General features: G+C 40.8%; 1 protein-coding gene across 2 annotated transcripts in view; it reads left to right on the plus strand.

Moving 5' to 3' along the window:
* Positions 1–17,845, plus strand: part of Kcnab1 (potassium voltage-gated channel subfamily A regulatory beta subunit 1) — a 418,900-nt gene extending 401,055 nt beyond the window's left edge. For both annotated transcript variants that reach the window (XM_003476307.5, XM_023560240.2), the window contains exons 12-14: positions 5,510–5,630; positions 10,608–10,696; positions 15,809–17,845. In XM_003476307.5, the coding sequence (XP_003476355.1) occupies positions 5,510–5,630; positions 10,608–10,696; positions 15,809–15,898 (300 nt within the window). In that variant the 3' untranslated portion in view covers positions 15,899–17,845. The remainder of the gene's footprint in view (positions 1–5,509; positions 5,631–10,607; positions 10,697–15,808) is intronic.
* The last annotated feature ends 889 nt before the right edge of the window (positions 17,846–18,734 follow it).

Genomic DNA, 18,734 nt, shown 5'->3' on the forward strand with positions numbered 1-18,734 from the left:
TACTGAGAGTGAAAAATAGAAGTCATATAAATGTTTTTATGCCATCATAAAATTAAAATTAAAAAATCCTAGATCAAACCATTGTTAAAAGCCAGGTACACAGCCTTTCATAGTCTTTCTGAAAAATTCAAAATATTTCTGTATTACGCTGAGTGTTCTCAGCCTTTTCCAGATGTGTAAGTACATTAAATAACAAGATAAATGCATTAAATTCAAGATCATCAATTTCTAACAAATAAAGTTGATGTTAAAGCCATGTTGCTTGGCTTTTGGTTAACTATCTTCCCCAAAGACATCTTTGCTTTCCTTCAAACCCAGGTTTTTTACAAGAAGGTGCTACATTCTCAGTACCTTATTATCTAACCTCTATTATTGTTTGGGAAAAAATCTGCTAACAACTGAAAACACTTTCATAAATGCAACTGCAAAAGAGGAAAGAAAAAGAAAGTACATACAAAATGTTTGAAAGTAACATTATGGCTTATAGCTAGATGTTCATGTAAGGCCTCATATAATCATAGTTGGGACCCTTGGAAGGTGCCTGGATTGTGGAGATGCCATAGCTGACTTGCTGTTAAGATGTGAGGAGTGGTTGGAAGAGTTGTGTCACTGTGTGATCAGGAAGGTTATATCTCCCTTCTTAGCTCCTTCCTTCAGTTATCTCTGCTTGTCTGCCATGCCATGAGTACCTTATCTTCTGTGCTCTTCTGCTATGTGGTCCCACCTTGAAGCCAATCAACATAGTATGTAAATGAAAGCCAAAATAAACTCCTCCTCTTTAAATTGTGATGTGAGGTATTTTGTTCCAGTCATGAAGAAAGTGACTAAGAATTTGGAACAAGAGAAGTGGGGTCATTGTTGAGATACTGTGTGACAGTATAGTTCGGAAATCTTTGGAGCTGACTTGTAGGAAGACTGGAAAGGTTTGAAAATGCCAACTGGAGAAACTGTGAGTTGCTGTAAGCAGAGCTCAATGGGAGATTCTAGTCAGAGCTCAAAGACTAGAATGCTGATAGAAGAGCAGACAACAAAGACCAGACTCAGGAGGTTTCAATTGAGAAGACTCCACTGCAGGTGCATTCCAGACTATGTGTGCTGTGCTCTGGCAGAAAATGTGTCTACATCTTACTTATGTTCTCAGACTTGGCAGGAGACTGAGATGAAAGGCAGGGAGCTAATTAATCTCACAAAGGAAATTTCAAGGCAGCTTAACATTGAGGCTGTAGCATGGGTACCAGTTTTAGCCAGTTCTACATTAAGAATCCAGATCAAATGGTACAGCTTAATGATTTAAAAATTTTTAAATTTGCTCAGAAAGGAAGCCCTAATTAAATTGGGACCTCCAAAGTTGGAGCAGAGATCTTCACTGTTGAAAAGATTAGCATTAAATAGAAGCCAAATACTTTATATCTGGACATAGGAAAGATGCCTTGAGGGCCTAGGAAGAATGGTCCTTCACAAACTCAATGGTGGAAAAGTGAAAGACTGCCTTGAGATAAGAGCCCTAAGGCAACATGCTGAAGGCCATGTAGGAAACTGGCTTCCTGAGATTCCATTCACAGTGCTCAGTCATCCAAGTACTCAGAGGCTCCTGCAGCCATAAGGCAAAAGGGCTTGACTACTTCTGGAGCCAGAGGCAGAACTCATCATCCACCTGATGTGGAGTCTTTCACCTAGACACTAGAAGACAGCCTTAAAGTCTAGGCAGTGTGTCTATGAGAGGGTAGTGTATGAAGTTGTGAGAGTGAAGCCAAAAGTGCCCTGGAGACCCCAGGAATCTACAGAAGTCATCTGAGGGAAGCCATAGGAGTGAAAAAAGCCAGCCCAAGAGAAAAATCATGAAGGCAGCAACCACAGCAATGCCTTAGATTGGGACTCCAGGTGCTGGACACAGAATTACAAGAGTTAGTGTTTGCCCTGCTAGGTTTTAGTCTTGCTTTGGTCCACAGGTTTCTAGCCCTCTTCCTCTGTTTTGGAATGAGAATGTAAATTCTGTGCCATTCTATGTTGGCAGATCTGTTGCTTACTTTTTTCTCATTGGTGAGACAAAATACTCAATCCCCAAAATTAAGGAAGGAAAGGTTTGTTTAGCTCACAATTTGTGGAGGTTTCAGCCCATAATCAGCTGATTCCAAAGGCACATGGCAGAGGGAATACTGTTCACAATGGTGAAAGTGAAAGCAACAAAAGAAAAAAGGGAGGAGTACACAGACTCTGTCTCTTCTAATGTGTGTAGACTACCCATTCCAGGGAGGGTGTAGTATTCACCCATAACTGGACCATGAATCAAACATAAACTCTAGAAGCCCACCTCTGAAAAATGTCTCCCTGTCTGGGAGAAGACAGGGCAGAATGTTATGGCTTATATGAAGCCTTAAGTTTCATGCGATCATAAGAAGGACCTTTAGGAGGTGACCGGATCATGGCAATGCTATAGCAGACTTCCTGTTAGGAGGAGGTAGGGTTTGGTGGGAAGGGATGGGTCCCTATGGGTGTGACCAGGAAGACTTCTTAGCTGCTCTCTTGACTTGTCTGCTTCCTTGCTTCCAAGCAGCTTCTCCTCTGCTATGCATTTAGAACTTCATTTCACACCATGTTTACTGCAGTCTTACTAGACATTAGCAACCACATACTGTACTTTTTTATCACAACTCATAAAGACACCCATGAAAGAGGACTTCCAAAATTGCTTTAGAAAGTGGCAAGAACAACAGAGTAAGTGTGTTTAAAGCAACAAGTATTGTGAGGAAGATTTGCAGCAATGTGTCTAAGGTAATAATTTTTTGTACATTCACTATATATTTTGATCATGCCTTGTCTGCTTGAATTTCAATCAAGGATTAACTAATAGCTATTAGAGACTGGAAAAAAGTCTCACAGACTAGTACCATCCTGATATTACCACCTATAAGAAAGGACATCTAGACAATGGTTACAATATTTGGGAGAGGGCAAAGAAATAGCTTTAGGAAAATGTAGAGAATATTGTGATTTATATATAAAACCCACTAATATATAGAGGCGAAAAGCTCATTTAATTGATTCTTTGACAAATGCCTACAGATCATCTGCACTAGGTGCTGAGCACTACAGGGATAAATGGGACAGGCTTGACGTTCAAAGAATAGTTGAGGGACTTAGGAGAGATATATGAAAAGTGAGTTATGAGACAACATGGAACTCACCAGCACAGTGGACCCCAGTAAGTCAGCTAGGAAAGTCACACTGCACTTGAGAAGCGGGTATCCATGCTCTGTACGAAAAACTGAAGAGGTTTTTACCCTTGTTACTGAGACTCCTCTCACTGAGCCCCTCTGCCTCAGCCACAAGGTCAGGGCTAAAGATGCTGATCACTTCCATACTTAATTGTTTAAACCTCATCTTCTCCATCTGTTAATATTTTCTCAGCTTTAAACTGCTTATTTCCAAAACATTGTCGTTCTTCTTGGTATGAAAAAAGTACAAACACTATCTATCTACTTTTTTTAAAGCCCTCACTCCTTACATATTGCACTGATTAAAGCAACAGTGAGATTCTTTATATTGAGGGTGGGGTGAGGATTCAAAAAAAAAAATGAATGTTTGATATTTGTTACTTTTGGATGTCTGTCCCTCAGTATAGTAAGGTATGTATACACACACATCAATAAAACATGCCCAAACCCTAAGAGAAGAATGCATTACATATATGATTTGAAAAATGGAAGAGTTCAGTGAGATTAATAAATCAGCTATTCATTTTGTTTTGTTTTGTTTTGTTTTGTTTTGTTTTGTTTTGTTTGAGACATGGTCTCAGTACATAGTCCAGGCTGGCCTCAAACTTATAGCGATCCTCTTGCCTCAGCCTCCTGAGCCCTGGGACTACAGGTGTGTGCCACCATGCCCAGCTAAATCAGCCATTCTTAGGATGTATACCATTCAGTGTGGTATATACTGAAACCTTAGAAACTGTCTTTGTTGTGATAAAAAACAATTATTCAACAGTATGTTTCATTAGCTTTTTAATTTTTATTTGTTTGAATAACATTCAGAGATATCAGCCCCCTGAAAGATGTTATGAAACTTAAGTGAGGATTAATGTTTTTCCCATGGAGAACAAAAGCAAGCTCACGGCTGTCTGACGTAGGCAGTGCCCTAGCCCAGAAAGGCTGCCTGGGGCCTGATCATAACCACCCACCTCACCCACACTGGCACCAACTGTCATCTCCAGAGGATGTGCCAGACCACCCTTCCTCTGGAGTAATTCAAAGCTTCACAGATCTCAGCCCGGAAAAACTCTTGGCTATTTCCCCGAGCAAACTCCCAAATGAGGAATCAGACCATAACCTTTGAGATCTAGGAGGCAGACAGCAGGGGTAGCTTGCCCTTCTCCGTCTCACATTTGCAAAATAATTCCAAAAATCACAGTGAAAAATAATGCGGTTACCCTTTTCTTTGGAAATTGTCTCTTCGAATGATGAAAAAATACTTAAAAAACAAGTCAGTGGCCGACTGAAACCACGTTGGGCTGATGGCAGAGCTGGCTGCTGCCTCTCGAAAAACAAAGGTCTGCAGTGGCCTCACAAGCAACAAAGTCCATGTTGCCACACAGAGGCAGAGTTTTTTGTTTTCTCCAAACAGACTAACTTTCTTACAAATACTCTTTCCCTTTGGGTGTTGCCGCTTGAGGCTAGTGTTGTGCAGAAGAGATTATTATTTCCTCTTTCAAAGTAAGCACAAAGCGTTCTGGAAAATAGGGCAGTGAGAAGTACTGAATAATTTTTCTCTTCATGGTTAGGAAATTAGATTCACCTTATAGTGTACAGATTAGGGTCAGTCTCTTTCCATACATTTAAAGAATAGTTTCATTTGCTGAATTTCTCAAGTTTCGGTGGTTACACATTAGGTAATACATGTTTAGAAAGTTATTTGTATTTTTTTAAATGTATTTGATACTTAACAGTTATGTCTACTTCTAGAAAGAAGTTGAGGAAACTATTAGAAGAATATGTTAGGTGCGGATTACAGGCAAAAGAAAAACTGTTTATAACAAGAATGTAAAATAATGCCTCACTTTGAGCAGAAAGCTTGGCACCCAGATTTCTTTAAAAAAAAAAAAAAAAAAAGAAAAGAAAGAAATATAGCAGACCTTGGTAAAATGACAATTCTCTCTCTCATCCCCTCCCTCCTCTAAAACAAGGCTATTCCAGTTAGAAACATTACTGTAATTTCTCCACTTGGTAGATTAGGGTATAACTGTCTATATGTCAGAGTTTTAAAAGCCTTTGGCATTATCAATTGATTTCAATGGTGAATACTGACCAAAAGCAGTCTGTTTCGAATAAATAAGAGCAAAACTATGGGAACATTTCTTTGCATGAAGATATAAGTATACTTCTCACTACAAAACATGAGACTCAGCATCAAGAAGGTATTTCACCCTGAGGTTCTTATATTTTATTAACAATTTTGGATATCACATCCTTGCCAGACATTAACATTTAAGTGCTATTTTTATTCTTACCTGTAGTGCTACCAGTGGTTGAAGGAAAGAATTGTAAGTGAAGAAGGAAGGAAACAGCAAAACAAGCTAAAAGACCTTTCTCCAATTGCTGAGCGTCTAGGATGCACGCTACCTCAGCTAGCCGTTGGTAAGAAAATTCTAGCGGGTGGCAGAGGTGAGATACACCTTTGCTGGGGTCATAGAATATGCAATTTTCTATCTTTAATCCACAACTCTATCAAGATAAAATGCCTACAGTATGGACAGACTGATCTCTGAAACATACCTGATAAATGCAACATAACATGAGTTACTCAAGGTTCTCTTCAAAATTCCATATATGCCAAAACAATTTTCTTACTTCTTTCCCCTCTTCCTTTTAACACAGTTCAAATAAACATGTCTGTGAAAACACACATTCTCACAAACATCAGAGATGAGCTGTGTAGTGACATCCACCTGGCTCTGGCCAGCCAGAGCCTGTTGAAGCAAGGCCATGGCTGAGGACAGGCTGAGAAACAAGGCTGTGACAGAGGCCTCCAGGAATAGCCAAAAGCAAAACAGATCCTGGAAGAAAAGTTCCATTTAGAAACAACTTAGGGCCATGAAAATTGTTCTCCTCATTCTGTGGCATCCATGAAGAGTCATGTTTCCTGGTAACTAAACCACATGCACTGGCACTGTCTAGTACACAGATGATATAAACCACATATTTCACTTCAAGCTTCCCAGTGGCTGTATCAAACAAGTAAAAAGGAAACAGGTGAAATTAATGTTAATAAAGGATTTTATTTAACACAATATACCCCAAATATTTGAAAATGTAATGAATGTAAAAAATTATTGAGATATTTTATATTCTTTGTCACATTGTCTTTATAATCTAGGACATATTTTATACCTACAGCACATCTCAATTCAGGCACAACAGTCACGTGTGGTAGTGGCTACACATGGGACAGAAAAGCATTTAAACCTTCAGTTCCCTTGCTGGGACATATTTGCCAGGCTGTGTGATAACCACTTCATATTAACTGTCTTGTCTCCTTAGTCATCAAAACAATCCTATTAACTGTAGACTGTTAGTAATCTATCTTATAGCCATCAATGGAGATGTTCTAGAATTCACATGGCAACTTAGAAAGCCAGGCACAATAGCACATGCCTATAATTTCAGTGCTCAGGAGGCAGAGGCAGGAGTCTCACTGCAAGTTTGTGGCACATAGTGAGCTCAAAGCTAGCCTGAACTACATACTGAGACCCTGTCTCAAAAAAAAAAAAAAAAAAAAAATTAAATGAGTGTCAATTCCAGGAAAAAAAAAAATCCTAAAGATTAAAAAATAAAACAATTTGGGGCAAATCAGATACAATGACATAATTAGATAAAAAGTTCATACAAAGTCTATGCAATAAAGTATTTGTTGGTAGCCTGAGGCTCAAAGCCAGGAAAGTATTAATTGCAGTTTACACTATAAATAAATGGAAATAAAGAGGTTTTAGAGGGAAGAAATATAATGTATCGAGATACACTTATGGCTGTTACTTTCTTTAAAAAAGCAAAGAACATATTTAATGCAATTAGTTGGCATCCCTACAATTTTAACACAGTGAAAAAAAAATTAGCTTTCTGATCAAGGCCAAGTTTTTTTAATATAAATTTTCATGTGTGGAAACTGGATATTAAAATACATGTCTTACAATTTGTTGAGTAAGGAGAAATTATACATGCAAAACAGAGTAGGTATTCAGTAAGTAGCAATGATGATGATGACGACCATGACAATGTTTTGGCAAAGTAGAAGACATCCTGGAAGTTCACTCCTAGCTACTTAGGTGGTCAGAAGGTTATCCATAAAAACAAACATAAACTTTGCATAGTCATAATTGTGATTTTAGTGGTAACATGAATTAGTACAGTTGATCTTCCATAGCCATGGATTTAATCAACTACTTATACTGTATTAGGTATTATAAGTAATCTAGAAACGATATGAAGTATACAGGAGGATGTGTTCATAAATGCCATGCTACGAGTGTCCTTGAATTTTGGTATCCATGGCAAGCCCTGAGCCAATCCCTCACTAATACAAGGAACAAGATGTCAGAACAACTGTCCTTCTAGAAGGGAAATCTTTACAGAATTTAGATTTTCACTGGATGGCAGATATACATGAAACAACCACCATATAAAGTCTAAGTTTAAAAATATGTTTTTCTTTTTCCTCCCTCTATGCCCCAGATGTCTTCTTTGCCTGTCATTTTTCTTTCTTTATAAACAAGTAGTTCTGTTTTTAACCACAGACCTCTCAAAACCAAAACGGAAATGATTTCCACTCTGTCACCTCTGATCTGTAAGTTGGGAGTGGGGGAAAGAAGAGCTTTGGGCAGGAAATAAACGACTTCACCCAACTGTGCTGGCTCCCCAAGTAACGCACCTGCTCAGGAGCCAGCGTCACGACACCTCGCTGTTAGTAAACAGGCACTCTGAATATGCTAGCTGGTGACATCCAAAGACACTGATCACCCAGCATCAGCTGCAGGTGCTACCCATGGAGTCCGCCAGCTCCACCCAGTAGGTTCTCCCATGCCCTCCCTAAGCCAGCTGAGGAAATCGGCTGCTACCAACTTCGAAGCTGTTTATGGGCAGTCACTTGCCCAAAGCTCTATGTTACACTCAGAACTTTCACTAAGGCCAAGGAGAATTCTAAAGTGCGAAGCAAGAGAAAATACAGCACTCTGCCACACAAAGATAAAAGGAGAGAGGAGAAAAAAGAAAAAGGAAAAGAGAGGAGAATTTAAAAAGCCCTGGGTGTCACGGGGCATTGTGGCACATGTCTGTAATCACAGCACTTGTAAGGCTGAAGCAAGAGGATTGTAGCAAGTTCAAGGCCAGCCTGAACTACATAGCAAGACCCAGTGGAAAACAAAAAAAAAAGAAGAGGAAGAGGAAGAAGAAAAGAGCCCCAGATCTCTTGTACTGGCACCTTTATAAAGCACAATTTACCCAAGTGGAAAGACCTAGGGGTTTCTGTAAAAGACCCATGCACAGTAACAGCTTGAGAGTATCAGAGGACAGCAGGCCTTCAGCAGATGGGGACAGAAGAGGTACCAGGGATACACATCAATACCTATGTTTATTCACAAACATTTAATAAGTACCTCCTAGATGCAAGGTACTGAGCTGGTTTTTAAGATCCCACTGCCAATTACCCACACCTTACAGCTTAATGGGCAAGTCAAGAAAATAAACAGATAATGTAACTTAAAGGTAAAAGTTGTTCTGTTAAAAAAAATTTATTGGGGCTGAGGATTTAGCTCAGCGGCATAAGCGCCTGCCTTGCATGCAGGCAGTCGTGAGTTGATCCCTGGTACCGATAAAAACAAAAAAGACCAAAAAAAAAAAAATTTATTAAGATGAGCCATTCCTCCAGCTTTCTCACACTGGGAGCAGAAACCACTACCCTACCCCACCCCACCGCACCCAGTGCCAAGAAGGCTTCAATGTTTCAACATTTCCTGGGCCCTTGGGTGGGCCAAAGCCAGGCCAAAACTACACATGCGTATTCCCTGACTTTTGGTTTTACCCAGTCAAGAAACTGGAGTACTTCTGCGTTCTCCAGTTACTATCTCAATTTGGTCAAAACTGAATAAACTCACTTTTCCACTCCTATGGCACAGCCTGGCAAATATACCCCAACAAGGGGCTTGAGGGGGATTAACTACTCTCCTACTCTTGTAGAGAAGAGTGAATGAGTCCAGAGAGATTCAGACTTCTGACAGAGCTCCTGGCAATACTGCAGTATTGAGAATTGAATGGGATCTACAGAATTCAGAGTAGGGACACCCAGACCAGCCTGGGATTCTGAAGGTGATACCCTGGGAATCTCAAACACTTAGTAGACATCAGTGAGGCAAAGGAAGGGAGGCAGCAAAAAGCACCTCACAGGCAAAGGGGGCAGTGTGAGCAAAGCATGGGAGTGGGGTGGGGGAGCCAGGAGCTTGGGGATGGAGAGGACACATTCCCAAAGCACAAAAATCAAGTCAGGGAAACGTGATCCTGGAGAGGCGGATTAAACGGTAACGCATACTCGGGCAAAAAATGAGGGTTTTTAAATAGGGCTTTTGTCATGAACAAGTTAAAGAACTTTTAGTTGGGGAAGTGACACCATCAGAATTATATTTAGAGAAACTGCAATGGATATGAGGAAGCTAGATGGGGAAGGGGTGGAAAACTTGAAGGAAGAGTACAAAAACCAGTCTGCAGGAGAGAGCAGGCGAGCACCTGAATGAGGGCAGTGCTGGCAGGGTTGAAGGTGGCCAAACCACCCAAAAGGCAAGCCCTGTGCACCCACACAGTGGCTACCACTCAGTAATGAAAACACAGTACACTGACACATGCTACTACATGAAGAAACTATGCATGCTAAGTAAAAAACGCCAAATACAAAAGACTACACAGTACTTGATTCCACTCAGAGGAAATGTCCAGAAAAGAAAACCTACAGATACAAAGTAGATTACCAGTCACCTGGGTCTGGAGTAGGTATAGGGATAACTACTCACATGCACGAGAGATCTTCCTAGAGTGGTACAAACTTCTCAAACTGGATTAAAAATGCTGATAATTGCAGCCAGGCATGGTAACACACACTGGTAATTCTAACCATCTGGGAGGCTGAGGCAGGAGGATTATAAATATCAATCCAGTTTAGACAATTTAGTGACTTAGATGGATCCTGTCTTTAAAAAAAAAGAGCTGGGGATTTTGCTGTGTGCAGGCTCTGGGTTCAATCCCGTGTTATAAAAATAAAATGGTGATGACTGCACACTAAAAATAGTAATGAGAATGAGACAGAAGAGCAAGCTAAGGATGTATTCCTATGGTGGGAAGCTGGATTGAATGCTCAATTGCTAGCAGAAAGCCCCAGTTAGAAAGCATAAGAACCCTAATCCCACAATTCAAATGCATAGATTCCATCCATCTCCTGCACAACAGGGGGTGCTGCTCAGGTTTTTAATCCCAGAGAGGATTTTCCACAAAAAAGATAATAAATTTTGACTGCAACACAGCTGTATCTGGTGTTTATAAACTCTGACACACCGATCTTCTATTCTCTCTTCCCAGCATGGTGCCTGAGAAATGAAGGCGTGAGTTCTGTGCTTCTGGGATCATCTACTCCTGAGCAACTCATTGAAAACCTCGGTGCCATTCAGGCAAGTACTACAGCCCTTTCCTGCAAACTACTGGGAATGCCATGGTGCCTTTAACATGTCTCCACCTGTCTGGGAGTAGGGGAACAAAGGCGTAAGAAGCAACAGAAAGCTTTTGGTTTACAAATCCAGGGTTGCCCCCAGGATTACTAACAGGCAGTGTGCCCAAACCTAATTTCTCAGGATGGCTGTTCTCTGTACAACACTGCATTCCAGTATTACTCCCAGCAACTGGTTTCCTAGGCCTAACCATAAATACCTTCTTACTTGCCTACTTGAAATCTAATAGAAATGGGACAAAATATACACGTCATTTACTCCCTCCACAGGTATTACCAAGCTCCTCTGTGCCAAGTCCGTCCTCATTTCTCATCTCCTAGCCTCCTGTTATTTTCCCCTTCCCATCATAATAAATGTGTACCTGCCTGTCTCCTCTGGTAGACTGTACACCTTCAGAGGCCAGAGACCTGGCCTTGATTCTCCACTGATTTTCTAATTCCTAGCATATTATATGGCCCTTAGTTATCACTCATCCAATAACTGTTGCACAAACATTTGCCAAGCTTTAAGACAAAATGGGTTCAAAAATTCTATTTAGACTTCCACAATCCTATCTCCCTAGAAGCAAATGAGGGGGCCCACCCTACTCCCAGGGATGGCTTGTGGTCCTGGCTTTAGATGGAGCAGCAAAAGGAGGGCAGGTGGGAGCCACAGGGTGTCCTGGTGTTCCAGCTAAGCAGAGTGGTGGAGGTTGGTAGCTGTTGTGACCACACCTCAGTCCTGAGCCTGCTCAACTGAAGGCCCTAGGAAGAGCCAGTCACTACTTGCTGTGACAGGCAAGGATGAGTATCTGTTTCTTTCTTACCCACAGAGGAACAGAACTGTCTCACGGATTCTCCCCCATCCACCTGTTCCTGTTCCTGTTAGCTGTCTCAAAAGGAGAGATTAAACAGAGGTAGAGACAAACTTCAGAAGAGTGTAAAAAAGCCCTTTTAAGTAACAACCCAGAATAGGCAGGGGGCTAAATGGTACAGACTGGCTTCCCACCAACCCCTCTTGGGAATATAGAGCAGGGTAAAGTGCTACCACCTCTCTGCTTCCAAGAACTCGGTCCATTCCCAAAATTCTGTGGGGCCTGCTTCTTCATGGAGAAGGCTCCCTCCCGGAGCTGCTCCACAGAGTTGCTCTACACAGTGAGGACAGGAGAGAGGGAAAGTTTGTAAACAAAAGAACTAAAATTCAATCTAATGATTTTTATTCCACTAATATTTTTGGAGCACTCATTCTGTCTGGCATCAAGAGTAGGGGGTGGGAGTATTGTAATGAGTAAGAACAAGATCCTGGGGGGCTGGGGATTTAGCTCAGCAGCATAAGCACCTGCCTTGCAAGCAGGGAGTCATGAGTTCGATCCCTGGTACCGATAAAGACCAAAAAACAAAAAAAAAAGAACAAGATCCTGCTCTCAAACTGCTCATGAGCTGGCTGAGAAAATCAATTAAGAAATCTATCCCTTAATTGATTCAACAGCCTACTCTATCAGACACTGGTGATACCCAAGGACAAAAGAAAGACACTGTCCAATCTCTAAGAAGCTTATACTCCATGACACAGATAAAAATAAACACAAGACAGCTATCGAGGCATGGTGGTGCATTCCTGTAATCCCAGCACTTGGGAGGCTGAAGCAGGCTGATTTGAGACTAACTGGGTTACAAAGTGAGCCCAAGGCCAGCCTGAACTGTATAGTGAGATCTTGTCTCAAAAAAAAAAAAAAAAAAAAAAAAAAAAAAAAAAAAAAACACAAAATTATTTCATGTTGTGAAAAGAGCTACTCAGTAAACAGGCTGTTGTAATAATAGGAAAATGCGGGGCCTACCATTCATGCCTCTGCAAAAGGTCCTTCTGCTGATGTTTATTTCAAGGCCTTCCCATTTATTCACATCCTTCTCAGAGCATTTGAAAAGCCCAGGAGTTTATTCCAGGCACAGGGAGAACAGTACAAAGGCCTGAATCAGGAGGAAACTTGGCTTTTCCCAGACATTGTCGGCCTCCAGCCAATGTGGTCACTGTGCTGCAAGCAAAGAAAAAAGGAGCGGGATGCACTGATGTGCAGAGCAGGCACCGTACCTCCCAGGACACTGTGGACAGCAGTTTATCCTTCATGTATAAAACTCCTTGGAAGGTTTTAAGAGAAGGGACACGCTTCCACTGCATAAAGATGACTCTACCCGCATGCGGAAAGCAAAAAATGAAAGGCAGGGGAAGCAGTCTAGGATATAGAGGTGGAAGAGAGTAATCAATCTCACAGGTTTGGAAAAGACAAACATGGGTTGGCAGAGAGAGAGGAATGCAGAGTTCTTACTATGCTAACTCGGGGTGATCATGCCATCTCAGGGGAGGTCATGCAGCCAAGGAAAGGCGTACAGAGGGAACTGTGAGTCACTTTTCTTCACAAAGCATTTCCTCCCCAGCAAAGCTCTGGCTGGTAAAGGATGGATGAGGCAACCATGCTCACAGGAAAGGAGAAAAGCAGTGTTAGTTACCCAAGCAGCAAGACTACCTAGGAATGGGGCATGGGGCAGCCCAGAAACTTTCTGCTCCACCTCTATACACCCAGCACTGGTAGGATTGGCTACAGAAGAATGCAAAGTGTGGAGTGCCCACCCTTAAAAGGAATTTTCTGGCAGGTGGGGAAGGCAGCTGCTCCAAAGGACAGAATGTGCTTAAGGCATACAAAACCTGGAGAGGCGGATACAAATCAGATGTTCCATTGGAGGGAGAGACAGGACAGAAACTACAGCTGCAGGCAGCCCAGCCCTACAGGTCTTCATCTTTCCCACTTCTACCTAAAACTAGTGAGCAGAACTGCCTCAGCATCACCACCTCCAGTGCTTCCCTGGGTCTCCCAGGCTCCCCATCACCTACCCAGAGAAATCCAGGCTCCTGAGCAGCCAGCCCCTTTGTATCAAAGCCTACAGCCCCTAGTACTCCAAAATACACACACACACACACACACACTCACACACCCCTCCCCAGAACCTTAATCTCCAGCCACCAGCCACCAGCAGACCTACGTCCCTGGATGTAAAGAGTGGTCCATCCTCTGCCTCCCAAGTGGCTAACCCTGCCTAGCAAAATCCTGCATCATCTCCATAGCACAGATTAACAGTGATTCCAGTCAGGGAGGCCTTCCCCAGATGCCACCAGCGCAGGGACCATTAGCCACACCTCCTTTCACTCCATCAATTCTTCCAGCCAGGCTGCTGACAGGGGAAGAGAAGACATGGACCTGTTAAATAGCTTAAAATGTATAATTGTAGCCAACATTTTAAAAACCTGGATGATTTCAGATAAAATTCTGAGAGTATGGCTCCTCTTCATTTTGTTCCTATTACATATTTTCCATGTTTTACTCAAGTACTTTTATGGACTTTTAGAAATCTCTATCTTAAATGTACCTTGATATAATGAATTTTTTCTCTTGACATAGACACAAAACTTCTAACAAATCCAGATTCCAAATTTTAGTCTAGTTTTTACAGTCTCACTTTTAAATAATGCATTGCCTGTTTAGATCATGAGACTCAGAGCCAGTAGGTAATCAAACTTTACCTTTAGGAGCTTCAGATAGCAAAACTTTTACCAGAACCAAAAGCTGCCCAGGCTAAGAAGCTCCACGGTTCTGCCAAATCCTAAGCCTTCTGAGAATAGCACTTGAGTGGAGACAAGGTCACCTTGGCCAGAAGCATTGCAGCAAAGGAAGGGTGAGGCGAAAACCTCAGAATTGGTCATCATAATTGCATTTCACCACAGTCGCCACATAGGGTCAGACTTTTCCAGCAAGAAAGTCAGCCTTTGTGCCTGTCTTAAGAGTATGTGTCCTTGGGACTGGGGATTTAGCTCAGCGGCATAAGCGCCTGCCTTACAAGCAGGCAGTCGTGAGTTTGATCCCTGGTACTGATAAAAACGAAAAAGACAAAAAAGAAAATGAAAAAAAAAAAAAAAAGAGTATGTGTCCTCGGCCCACTTCCTACAACCAATGCAGGCCCTGGATGAGGCTTATCCTTCCCAGGGCTCCAGTGTGAACATCCATGCAAGTGGCTCACAAAGCCTCACCTCCAGTCCTCTGCAACTACCAAGCTCCAAAGCTGCACTTTAGCTGCCTACAAGTTAATTCTACCTCGATCAACATATACTACTAAAAACTTATCCCCAGATGGCTGTTCCTTTGGCTTCCAATCTCAACAAACTATATCAATAACTAGTCAGTCTCAAACCCATACCATGCTTGTCTTCTAGACTCTCTTCTCTGCCACCCCACTACCCTTGTGGCCCTGTCTCCAGCGGGCACTGCAATGCTCCAAATACATGTCCCTTCCTCACCTCTCCTAACTCACCCTTCTAACTACCTCCAGGTTGAAAGACTTACTTCTGATTCAAATCCCTGAGGTTCCCCATTGCCTAAAGTTTCAGCTCCATAAAATGACACTCAAAAACCTTGCCACAGTACCTCAATTTCTCTTTCCTCCACTTCTACTTCCACAGCTCCACCACACAGTATATCTGAGTTAGCACTTCTTATCTGTGATGCCAGTTAACCCTGGTCAGCCTTTGCAAGGATTCCAAACACCAGTTAGGAGTCTTTCCTCAGCCTCTAGACCAGTACTGTCTATGGCCGCAACTTCTAGCCACATAGCCACTGAGGTCTTGAATGGCGACTAGTCCAAATGTAGATATGGGGTTTAAAATGTTTACAGAAATATGCAGGGCTTAATAACAAAAATCAGCATTTTAATTTATCACACTGATTTCATGCTTGAAATGATTCTTTGGATATAATGAAATAAAAATGCATTAATTTTATCTTTTGCTTTTTTAAAGCAGCCACTAGAAATGTTTAAATTACATGCGGTTTACATTATGTCTACAGAATACAGTTGTTCTGTATTTCTATAAGCTTTCTCTCATGATTTTTCTCATGAGTCAAGATCCTTGACCCCAAGCAGCTTACAGTCTAATGGGGAGTTTATAATTCAGCTTTGTTTTATAAATAGATGCCTTTAATACTGAGCACAAGACAACATGCTAACTACATTCTTCCTCTCCTGTTCTCAGGTTCTCCCAAAGATGACATCACATGTGGTAAATGAAATTGATAACATTTTACGCAATAAGCCCTACAGCAAAAAGGACTACAGATCCTAAGGCAATGCATGAGCCACAGAAGCTGCATGGGTAAAATAGCAGTTTGTACCCGGTACAGACTGGTGTTGTTAGCCACCCTTTTGAATCACTTAGCAGCCTGCTGCTCAACCTCTAGTGTCCCTGGATTCTCTGGTGTCTGCTGTTGCTATCACTGTGCACCTGAATTCTAAGCACATCTGAAAACTCATAACCAAGAAATCCATTCTATTTTCTTATCTTAGACTGGAGTCCCCTCTCCTTGCATTGCTCTGTACACCTCACGCTTATGCAACGGGAAAGAACAATAGGGGAAAAGACATTACTTTCAGGTATTTGTTAAAGAAGGCTGTACAGATATATTTTTTCAAAAAGAACAAAATCCACAGATGTAACATAAATTGCTAAGAGACAGAGCAGGATATCCTCATTTAGAAGTCTTGCTTGGGAGAACAGAAACTTTACATTTTAATTCATACTCATATTACCAAGTTTTATTTCATTTGTCATTCAACAAGTTTCTAAAATCATGCTTTCATTGCCTTTTAAGTACTTATTGATGCTTTGTCCTATACATTGTATTCAGAGTGTCTTTTAGGATTCTAATAATGTTATGTCCATTTACATGTAAAGATGACAAATGAGTTCTCCACTCTTCAACTAGACCTTGTGGATAGTGTATGACAGGGAGTTATATTGACATGGAAACTTAAGCTCTGAATAAATTGTATGTACAACTGAGTGTTCACTTTTTCCACATTTTACTAAAACCTGCTTTATACTTTTAATTGCTTGTAAACATTCTCCAAGTTTTAAATATTGAGCTTTAAAAACACATATGCTCAGTTTTGTAAGTGAACCTGTAAATACCCAGAAAGGCAAATGTTCACCACTGGGACTTTTTAATATAATGCTTGGTATATGAGAGTTCCTAACATGAAAATCACAGGCTTTGTGAAAGACATGTCACTACTCTGAATATGCTGAACTTATTAACTTTCCCAGTGAAAAGGAAAATGTCCAAGAAATTCCTGATTTTAATCATATATATACCATAATATATGCATGAAAACTCTTTGCATGGATTAAACAGGCATAGTCTTGCTGCACTCAGAATCTGAGGTGTATCTAGCCTTTCCACTTTGGCTACTTAACTTCACTAATATCCCACTTGAGAAAAACTGAGAATATACTTCGTGTGGATATTTGTTCAGGGAAGAGCAGGGGATATAGCTCAGCAACATAGCACCTTCCAGGCAAGCTCTAGGACCTGAGTCTGAGTCCCAGTTTAAAAAATAAAAAAAGCAAGCAAGCAAGGAAAGAAACGTCTTACTTTTTTCAGGGTTGAGAGTGGTTCTTTAGCCGGGTGTGGTGGTACACACCTGTAACCCCAGCTCTCAGGAGGCTTTTGAGGCAAGAGGATCACTATAAATTTCAAGCCAGCCTAGGCTACAAAGTGAGTTCAGGGCCAGCCTAAACTGCACAGCACATTCCGGTCTCAAAGACTCAAAGACAGACAGGCAGACAGACACACACACACACACACACACACACAGAGGTTCTTTTAATTCTATTTGGACACCTGAAAATGTGCAAAATTCTAATTACCTGGAAATCAGATAATTAGAGAAATCACTTTGAAATGTACAGAAGAAATATATCTTAAAATGCTATTTTGTCATCACTTCCAAATTACCTCATAGTTAAGTTCTAAATCTTACAATGTTAGAAACCAATAAATATTTCTTTTTGATCACTACTGTTTGTAGTCTGATAGAAGTTTGAAATTTTGCCTGTGACTATCAGATTAATGATGGAAATGGATTCCTTTTTCCAGTTGTTCATTGTGTATTCAATCCAGTGAACTAATGTATGCATAAATGACCTGACCATAAATGACCACTATCTTAATGGAAATGCAGTTTAACTTACCTGCTTAGAGTAATAAAAGCATTTTGTGCAATCTCCCAAGTTATCTACTCTTTCATTATAAGGCATAAGCAATGTATATACTCTTACATACATACAAAATGTTACCATTAAATAAGCAATAATCAACTAAATATATTGACAAGTAAGTTGCACTGAGTACTCAACAAAACAGTGACCAAAACTGAGATTTAAATTTTAATCTAAACATTTTTCTTTTTTTTTTTTTTAAACATTTTTCTAATGGTAACATTTACTAATGGTGAGTATGATTACCTACTTTTTTCTCTGGATTTACAAACATTCTGCCCTAAGGTTAAGGTTTCTCAAGCCCACTTTAAAAAAAAAATATGCAAACCAAAATCAAATACAAATAGTTTTGGGACCAGCCAATTTTTAAAAATACAAATTATCTGCTAAGGTAAATAAGGCAGATGATATATTTCACAATTATGTTCTTAAGAAGAAACAATTCTACACACGCTCATTTTCTTTTCCTCTTAAGAATTTCTTGGCAGAAACATATTACCCTTCCAAAGGGTAATCTGGGTGGTGGCCATCCCTATACTGACATTAGGCAGGAGAAATTCAAACCAGGAATCTGTGCCTGGCTTCCCACTTCAAGAACTGACACTTCATCTTTATAAATAAGTTCCAAAAGTCACAGGCAAATGGCAGTTATGAGAAACCTTAGCCATCTGCAAAGCCACCTACCTCCTTTGATCAATGAGAAAAACAGAATGGATGAAAGAATATGCCGAAAATCACACTGCTTTCTGACAGCAAAACCAGGATTAGAATCTACACACTTCGTGTTCTAGATCAGTGCTCCAGTTAAGAATTGGGGGGGGGGGCTTTAAACTTCTATGCATTTCTTAATATGTGTAAGAATTATTCAGTTTAAAAAGCATGAATATTAATACAAATTCAG

The sequence above is a fragment of the Cavia porcellus genome, unplaced genomic scaffold (assembly GCF_034190915.1).
Source record: "Cavia porcellus strain 051 isolate PalLab524CR breed Dunkin Hartley unplaced genomic scaffold, mCavPor4.1 scaffold_5, whole genome shotgun sequence".
NCBI classification, from domain to species: domain Eukaryota; kingdom Metazoa; phylum Chordata; class Mammalia; order Rodentia; family Caviidae; genus Cavia; species Cavia porcellus.